General features: G+C 59.5%; 1 protein-coding gene across 1 annotated transcript in view; it reads right to left on the bottom strand.

Moving 5' to 3' along the window:
• The window catches only part of SH3BP2 (SH3-domain binding protein 2), a 21,389-nt gene extending 17,332 nt beyond the window's left edge, over positions 1-4,057 (bottom strand). The window contains exon 1 of the mRNA XM_008567811.1: positions 3,978-4,057. Within this exon, the coding sequence (XP_008566033.1) occupies positions 3,978-4,057 (80 nt within the window). The remainder of the gene's footprint in view (positions 1-3,977) is intronic.
• Between the last annotated feature and the right edge of the window lie 5,440 nt (positions 4,058-9,497).

Below are 9,497 nucleotides of genomic sequence, written 5' to 3'. Positions count from 1 at the left end.
CACATTCATTAGTTCCAATATTTTTTTTTTTTTTTTTTTTTTTTGTGCCCAAAAAGGGGATCTCAACCCTTGGCTTGGTGTTGTCAGCACCACGCTCAGCCAGTGAGCAAACCGGCCATCCCTATATAGGATCCAAACCCGTGGCCTTGGTGTTATCAGCACCGCACTCTACCAAGTGAGCCACGGGCCGGCCCAAAAAAGTTTTTGTTTGTTTTTGTTTTTGCTTTTGTTTTTTTGGCAGCTGGTGGTAGTTTACTTTAAGAAGTTCAAGGAAAGATTTGTATTATCTTGCAATTCTATTTTCCACAAACTCTTTGAAGTAGCCTCATACTAGTAACATCCAAAAATGAAAGTAAGAGTTAGTTTAAGTGTCCCCTTTTCCAGGCAGTCTCCCATAACCTCTAGGGGGTCTTGTGTCTCCCACTAGGGGCTAGCACAGCCTTCCCTCCACCTAACATGGACCAGACTAGGTTGTCTTTGTCCCTCATCTTCCACAGCTCAGGCCCAGCACAGACGAGGCATCCAGGAAGCCCCAGAGGAGGGATGGAACATTGACCCTAGTGGGTGCTGGGGATTGTGGGTTGCCTGGAAGGTACAGGAAGCTGAAACAGAGTTCCCTCCGTGGTGTATTACATTCCCTGCAAGCTGTAAGGAGACCTGGCACCTGCGTCAGGGTGTGGGGAACTGCTGTGAACACAGATGGAGCCCACCACCTCCTCCTGGCTCCACACCTGGGCAGGTTACGGCCCCGCCCTGTTTCGACTCAGTGGCCAGGCAGAGGCAGGCCTGCAAAGGGCTCATTCCCACCTGGTCACTGTCCCACTGTGGGCAGGATGAAGGCTCTCAGGTGGCCACTGACTAACCTTGGGTGGGAAGGGCAGGTCATGACAGGGCCAGCTCGTGCTCCACCTTCTCCTCCCTTGGGAATGTCTTTGCTTCAGGACAGATGCTGACATCCACAGCCCTCTCCAGAGGATGGGCCCTCCAAAAGGAAGCCCATCCCTGCCACCCCAACTTCCTTGGCCCTTCCTGGCCCTGCCCTGCACCAGTGGGTGAGGTGGGTTGGCACCTGCCCAGGAGCCAGTGCCAGGCCAGGCCAGGAGCAGACAGGGGAAGTGGCGCTGAGGGTGAGGACAATGACGAACCATGGGGGCCTTGGTGACCACACAGCTCTTAGGGAATTTCAGCTCAGCTCACAGGCTCCAGCTCCACCCGTGCCTCCAAAAGCTGGGGGGAGTCCCGAGGGACATCCGCCCTCCTGGCTGGCCCGGCCTCCCTAGCTGTCTCCTTCAGTGCCCATGTTGCTGCCCCAGCCCCAGGGACCTGATGATTAAATTCCATCCATTCACCCCAGAGGACCCCACAGGCCTGCCTGCCAGCACGCTGGGTGGCCTCAGTCTACTCCTCTGTAGAGGCAGATGCCCAAAAGGGACTATCACTGTGCTGCTGGGAGTGTCAGCTGAGCCACCGTGGGTGAGAGCTGTGTAGGACAGTGCTGGAGACCTGGGTCCAAATCCCGCTCGGGGCCCTTCTTCTGCTAACCCCTTTCCTCAGCTCCTCCAGTGTAAAGTAGGCACAGAAAAGTCTACTCCTCAGAGACCCCTGACACCCCTCTGGGGAATCTGCCCTTGCAGAGGAGGGTACTAAGGCCACCCAGTGAGCTGGCAGCAGGGTGCTGCAGGGCCCTTTTCCCTGCAGCTGAGAGGCTGCTGCCTGGCTTAGGGCTCTGGAGACACACGGGACAGCATGGGGTAGCCAGAGCTGGTGTGGCTGATGGGCTCCATGTGCCCTTCTAGAAGGCATGTGATCTCTGTGTGTGTGCACATGTGTGGACATGCATTTGAGCCTGTATGCCTGTGTTGTCCACACATGTGCATGTGTGTGCGCTACCTGTGCTATCCTCCCCACCTTCTCTCAAAATTGAGACTGGTTCGGGTGACCCCGAGGTCTGCGGCCCCTGGGGTAAAATCAAAGCAAGCAGGTGAAAGCCATATTGTCCCACAGAGACAGCCCCACCGACTCCTACCAGATGCAGTCTCTGTGGCTGCCCCCTCCTCCGTCCAGGGCGTGAGCCCCGAAGGATGTGTGATCATGACCCACACAGGCCCACACTCAAGCTGTGGCTCCACACACCCTGTTATTGTCACAGATGGTGCACAGCTCACATGTAGGAGGGCATATTTGTGTGCACATGTGTGGGTGTGCACATGTGTGCATGTATGTGACAGGCATGAGCCTGTGCATGAGAGCGGGGTGGTGGCCCTGTGGGGCTGGGCTCCTGCAGGCTCTCCCCTGACACCTGCAGACATGGCCCTGGCTGTGGTGAGGGAGCCGGCACCTCGTGTGACCACAGTGTCAGGGACTTACTGTTAGCAGTGACCAGGCCAGCCCCATTTGTGAGAGTCGCAGGTTGGGTGGGGCTGGGGGCCTGAACCCAAAAGGAGAAGAGAACAGGCCCCCCCAGTGCAGTGCACTCATTCATACACTTGTACGTGTGCACTCACACTCAGCACTTACACTCACACACACCGCCGTACACATCATGCTCTCACTTTCACACGCATGCTCACACACACACGCACACGTACTTGTCCACACTCACACGTCATGCTCACACTCACACACACGCAAGCACTCATTCACACTCGTACGTGTGCACTCACACTCAGCACCACTGTACACATCATGCTCTCACTTTCACACACACGGCCACACACGCATGCTCACACACACATGCACACGTACTTGTCCACACTCACACGCATGCTCACACTCATACACACGCAAGCACTCGTTCTCACGCGTGCACGTGCACAGCCACCATGGGCTAACAAGACCCTTCATGGGTCCCCAGTGCCCTGGGCAGGCAGTGTAGGCCAGGTCAGAATTGTGGTCAGCACCTCCCAGCCCCACACAGGCCCAGTGCCAAGTTCTGCTTTTCAGCTCATTAAATCGCACGGGGCCCCCGGAGCCTGGGCTTTCCTCCCTCTTACAGAACAGGACAGCAAGGCCGGGAGGGGCTCAGAACCTGCACCAAGCACACTGGGCCAGGCGCCGTGCTTCTCACCCCAACACCCCAAGGTCCCGACCAGTGTCAGCCCCATGTCACCGACGAAGACACTGAGGGTGAAAGAAGCTGAGTAACTCCCCCAGAGTCACACAGCCAGTAAACGGTGCAGTCCTCACTGCCACCCCGCCCCCACCCCGGCACAGTCGCCAGTCACTTCCCCAGCATGGCACACGGTGGGCGGATTCTGCCGAGAAGCCCCTCGCTGCCCCGCCTACACCAGCTCACTTGTTCTCCCTTTCAGTCTCAGTCCCGCGGTGCCCCCTTCCCTCTCCCCCCTTCCCAGAGTCTTTCTCTGTAAGAGAATCAAAACCAAAAATCTCCCGTAAAGGCCCAACGACCAGCCACGCCGGAGAACCCACTGCTGGCCAGGGGAGGGTGCACAGCCTGGGCTTCACGAGGACAGTCCCCGCCCAGCGCCCCCGCCCAGCGGGCCCTCCACTCTGCTGGCCCCTGAGCACGGCACTCCCCAGGCGGGCAGTGGGAACCTCACGAAGCTCTCTCTGTCCCCCAGCACACATACACTCACTCATACATGACCTCTGTGAACACGGGACCCAAACACCAAGGCCACCCCAGGCGGGGTGTATAGTGGGAACCTGGACCCCCACCCCAGCAGGCGGGCCCTGCCCCCTGCCAGCTTCAGGCTAGAGGCACATGACAGGGGCAGGGGGGGGGTCTAGCAGCAGTTTCCCTCTCTGGGCTCCCTCTGTGCCCATCCAGCTCTACGGGCTCTCAAGCCAGACAGGGGTTACTGTCCTCAGAGCCTGTTGCCTCTGGCAGGCCCAGGGCCAGACCCTCTGGGCCCCACCACCAGCCCTGAGGAGGGCCGTGGCTCCCACGTGGGCCCCCCAGCGGTTCTGTGAGTGCAAGGCCAGGGCTGCCTCCCAAGCCCCCAGTTCCCACTGACCTGATGGCACTGACCCAACACATGGTTCTCCTGCCCGGTGATCTGCTGCGGGCAGATGTCCTGGGGCCCAGGGAGGCCATGCACCTCAGGGGCTGCGAGGCAGAGCCATGGACTGCATCTCGCAGGCACGGGATGCCTGATGACCCTGGCTGCCCCCATGCACTGCCCAGCTCGCTGTGGCTGAAGCTCACTCCAGCTGCATGTGGGGCCTGTGGCCGCCACGGCTTCCTCCCCGCCCAGGACTTCCTGTTGCCAGCTCCCTGGGCAGCCCCAGGGAACCAGCACTTCCTGCCTTCCACCCTGCAAGGTCCTGAAAGCCAGCAGGGCCCAGGGCTGTGTGCCATCAGCGCTACTCAGCCTGGGGTTTCAGCTCCCACCCCCCACTGCTTCCACCCCCCCACCCCATGGTCAGAGACCATGAGACCACGGCTCTTTGGGCTCCAGGGCGAGGCCAGCTGTGCCCCCAGGAGGAAGCCTCCACCTATCCCCTGTGGCCACCTCTGCCTGCCTGGCTTCTCTCCAGCAAACCACAAAGCCCCTCACAGCCTAGAAGGGAGCCAAGGCTCCCACATGGGGAGTCCACTACCTCGCTAGCGAGCCTCTTCCCCCAAAGCAGGCACCAAGGCCACACAGAGGGCTGCGCCTCCTTCCCCAGGGGCCTGTGGATTCCAGGCAGCCATCTCTGTGCCCTTCAACACCAACGGACTGAGGGACCGGGTCCAACCGTGGGCCCAGGCATTTCTCAATCACCCTCCCCGCAGGGCACCTTTGTGCCCCCTCTCCACGCCAGCTCTGCTTAACATCTAGCAAAGCACGTTCCTGTCACTGCCTGGCCCCTGCCTTGGGTCCTGCTCAGAATCTGGCCCGTCCTGGGCCTGCTCTGCCCCTGCCAAACCCAGCTGCCTTTCCTGCCAGGGTCCACAGCCAGGAAGCTGGGCAATAAGGATTCCAGCACAGGCCACTGGGTGCTGAGCCCGCTGCCTCTCCTTCCCTGAGGAGAGTCTCCCCTGAGTCCCAAAGTCTGAACTCTTCCAGAGAGGACAGGACCCTTGGGAGGAGGCAGCGGAGAAAGGAGTTTTCTGGAGCCTGGGGCCAGCCTCATGGCCAGATTTGAGGGTGACAGAGGCCACAGAACACAGGGCTCCCAGGAGCTGCAGGGCCTCATCTTTCCTAGGGCACAGCCCCCCAACTCTACACTCCCACCTCTGCCCGTGGTTCTGGCTCCAACAGGCCCTAGACACCAACCCCCTATAGCTGTCCCAAAGGCCTGGGTGTCACGGCACCCAAAAAGCGACTCCCAAACTGAGGAGTCTCTGCCTCCCAAGCTGTGTCTGAAGCCCCAGACCTGCGGCGGCCCCTGTGCTGCCTGAGCTGCACATCACCAGCTATTTCCTAGAGGGTGCAGAGCTCGGGCTTCTGTGTCTGAGGCCTCCTTAGAGTAGGCACAGCTATCCTGGCCTCCCCCAGCCAGTGCCAGCCTCAGTGCCCTCAGGTGGCCAAGGGCAGACCACACCTTCAGCAGAAAGCTGGACGTGACAGACAGATGGCGGCAAGCGGGGGGTGGGGGGGCTCGAGTGGGGCCTCTTCCCGTTCTCCTTCCCCTTTGCACCAGGGTTGAAATAAAATAGCAGCTGAGGAACCCCTGGGCCACAGGCCAGCCAGGAAAAGCCGGGGGGACATTCTCAGATGGAGTGTGGTTATCAAGGAGCTGTGGGGTCCAGAGGAGGTGCGAGGCCCAGTGGGTGCTGGATCAGGGGAAGCCTCCCCGAGGAGGGGCCCAGGTTTGCTGGAACAAGGGTGGAGTGAGGGAATCACAGGCTGGAAGGGGCTCAGGGTGACCACATCCCAGCACCGAGAGGAATCCACCGGCAGTGAGGTGGCCATGGCCTAGGGAGGCTGGGGGCTCAGATTCGAGGAGGAAAACCCACCAAGATGAGAACCGGGAGCCAGCCAGAGAACGTGCCCCTCTTCCTGGACAGACAAATGGAAGGATGGACGAGGCCTGAGGTTGAGGTGGGAGCCAGACCCATGCCCTGCCACATCAGGGCCCCATGCTTGCAAACGCAGCACAGGTGGAAGTGAGGAAGGGCCACGCCCAACCTTGGGTCCAGCCCTGTGATGCTCTAGGACGAGTCCCGGCCCAGAGGACAGAAACAGGCTGCATGAGGAGACCCCGGGGGGCAGACCCACACTGGCTTGCCAGCCACTCCAGCTTCCCAGAGAGTCCTGTGCAGCTGTGTGACCTCTGCAGGCCCCTTCTCTCTGGGCCTCAGTTTCTCCAAGTGCCCTCTCATCTCCTGATGAAGTATTTCATCCCTGCAGCAAATAGAGCTGCTATTCATATTCCTGAAAACAGAGGGCATTCAGGCCCCCTCCCTCTATAATGGTGACTCCATGACCTTTATCCTGTGCGGGTAACTATGGAGATGACCCCACACTAGCATCCATGCAGGGAGACACGTGCGGCTGGAGTTGCCAGCATCGGGCAGCCCTGGTCTCCAACTCCATCCTCCCTAAGCTGCAGTTTCTCCCCTGCCCCTGGGCTGGTGCCTCAAACTACCAGGTTTGGGGATCTCCTTCCATGCCAAATGCAGGACACTTACCAGGGTGGTGGGAGCTGGTGGGTGAGAGCCAGCTGGTGGGGCCAGTCAGGGGGCCAAGAGTTAACCTGCAACAGAAGAGGGAGGGAGAGCTTTCATTCTGGGTTCTGAGGGGCCCTCAGCCTGCTCAGGAGCGAGGCAAACAGCCAGTCACACACAGAGCTGGCCCTGCGCTGGCGCCTCATGCCTCAGGGCACCTGCCTCATCTCAAGAGGCTAGCCCTGTTGTCATCTGCACTCAACTGATGAGGAGACTGAGGTTCAGAGAGGAGGACACTCGCGGGGCCAAAGGCCTGGGGTCAGTGGCTTGGTGCCTGCACGCTGCCTTCAGCAGCAGCTCAGGCACTGAATGTGGGCACTGAGCCCAGGGAAGGGGGGGCAGGCACCCCCAGTGGGGAAAGCTTCAATCTCTCAAAATAAGACATTTTGCATCAGCCCCTCCCATAGGGCCTGGATCCACCCCGCAGCCAGCCCGAGGACCCACCCGGGTTCTCCCTGACCAGGATCCCCCTCCCCTCTCTGAGCCTCATTTTTCTCTCTGTCTGATGAGGCAGGGCTGAGAGGACTCCAGAGAACTCAGTATTGGGCACTATCTGGTTGGAGATAAGATTTTTTGGTCAGAGAGTGGGTGGCCTAGAGGACACATAGTGTAGTGGGCTAAATGATGGACCCCAAAAAGATATCTCCACATCCTAGTCCCTGGAACCTGTGAACATGACCTCATTGGGAAAAAAGGTCTTAGCAGATGTCATTAAATGAAGAATCTCATCCTAGATTAGCCGGGTAGGCCCTAAATCCAATGACAAATGTCCTTATAAGAGATAGAATGACACACATGGAAAAGACCATGTCAAGACGGAAAAGAGATTGGAGTGATGTAACCACAAGCCAAGGAGCCACCAGAACCTGGGGGAGACGAGGAAGAATTGTCCCCTAGAGCCTCGGGAAGGAGCACGGCCCTGCTGACACCTTGACCTTGGACTTCTGGCCTCCAGAGCTGTGAGAGAGTAAATTGTTGTTGTTTTCAGCCTTCCAATGCGTGGAACTTTGTTCGGGAAGCCACAGGAAATGAATTCACACGAGACTCCCCCAAGTCCTGTCCCAGGATGAATGCAGGCTTCCACTCACAGTCTGGTCCGAGGTCGTGGGTATGCCCGTCAGCAACAGGCTGGCTCTGCAAGGCTGCATCCAGCTGCATGGCGTATCCCTGAGCTGGCCTCCCTGGATATCCAGCCTCCTGGCAGCCTGGCTCACCACCTCCGACCCTGCCCATGCACGGGGTCCACCAGTCCAGCATGCCACACCTGGCCCACACCACCAGGCTTGCTGGCCCCACCTCCTGGCCTCTCATTCAATTCTCGGACCTGTCCTTCCTCGGCTCAGTTAAGCTACTTCCACCAGGCAGCCGAGGCCAGGCTGGTTCCCTGGCCAAGTGCACAGGGTGAGGCCCCCGCTTCCTGCCCTGGGCCCCTGCTTCTGGGCCTGTCCTGTAGGACCACTTTGCCCCATTCCTGGCACCTCCAATCTCTTCCACATGGAAACTGAATGTTCCCTCAACTTCGAGGACAAAACCATTAAGACGCTTGCCCTCTTCTCTGAAATCTCCATATCAATGGCACAGCCCTACCCACCAATGTCACCACATGTGTCCCCAGCACTCCCCATCGGCCCGGGTCCCACTGAATCCCCAAGGCCCAGGTGGGTGCTGGCCCATGGCAGGACCCAAGAGATAGAAGGACACATAGATGGACAGATGAGTTCAGTATTGCGTCCACACACAAGGCCAAACCCCCTACATGGCTGTAACCAGCACAGAGGGAAGAATCTGTGACTTAGAGCTGATCTGGCCCTCAACAAGAGTCTTTCAAAGAACTGAGGTCCAACATTGGTGCAGCCAAGGCCCATCCATGCCCACGACCTCTGCTCGGTGAGACAAGCTGCCGGCCAGCACCGGGCAAGTGTGCAGGCTGCTCACTGCAAAATGGAGAAAGGCTGGTGCACCAGAGTTGGCAAGTGTCCCCAGGAGACGCAGGGGCTTTGAAGGGCATCCAGGGTGTAGGCAGGACATAGCTGGTCACTCCTGAGGGGACTCACACTGCCCACACATCCTCGGATGCCTCACCAGGGCCTTCCTCTCCCAGGTCTGGCATCTCTGTCCCCAGCCAGTGTCCCCAAGCGGGGCTGCAGCGTCTCTCTAGGGTCCAGGGCAGACTGGCCATGAGAGTCGGGGTTCCTGGTGGCCCTGCACCTGGCGCCGAGGTCTGGCCTGGCCAGGAACGGGCAGCTGGAGGGAGGCTACAGAGCAGGGGCTCCAGGCCAAGGCTGACACAGTGGCAAGGGTGGGGTGTGGCTGGGGACAGCGAGGCCAGGTCCGGGGGGCGCGCAGTTGGGCTTCATCGCTCGCTAGCCTGGAGCCACTCTCCTGCATCAAACCACAAGCCAGCAGAGGCGGTTCAGGATTCACACTTCAGTTCATCATAAACACTGGAAGGTTCCACCTTCTAACTGCTTGAGAAAAAATTCATCAGAGGCTGACGTATGGGCCACTCCACCCCCGAGTTCCTGGGTCCTCGCCCACAGCTGCAGCCCACCCCCTCTCACTGCCCTGCCCAGCCTGGCCTCAAGGGGCTCACGCCCCCCACCGCAGCCAGCCTGGGCACCCTGAGGCCCCAGGCCCTGCACAGGGCACCAAGGGCTGCCCCTGAGAGAGGGGCTCAGTCCTGCCTGACCCAGTGGCTAACACGGGAAGGCTGCTCCACCATGTGGCCGTGGTAAGCAGGATGGTGCTGTGGTTAGAATACAGGCCTGGATCAAACCCACCCCCCAGCCTCGTGGCCCACTCTGAGCTTCAGTTTCCACATCTGAGGAGTGGGACTGACAGCTTTGTGTGGACCAGCCGGTGTGGTGGGTGGGCAGGCTTA

This window comes from Galeopterus variegatus, unplaced genomic scaffold, assembly GCF_000696425.1.
Source record: "Galeopterus variegatus unplaced genomic scaffold, G_variegatus-3.0.2 Scaffold347, whole genome shotgun sequence".
Taxonomy (NCBI): domain Eukaryota; kingdom Metazoa; phylum Chordata; class Mammalia; order Dermoptera; family Cynocephalidae; genus Galeopterus; species Galeopterus variegatus.
This window is presented reverse-complemented; position numbering and strand designations above follow the sequence as displayed.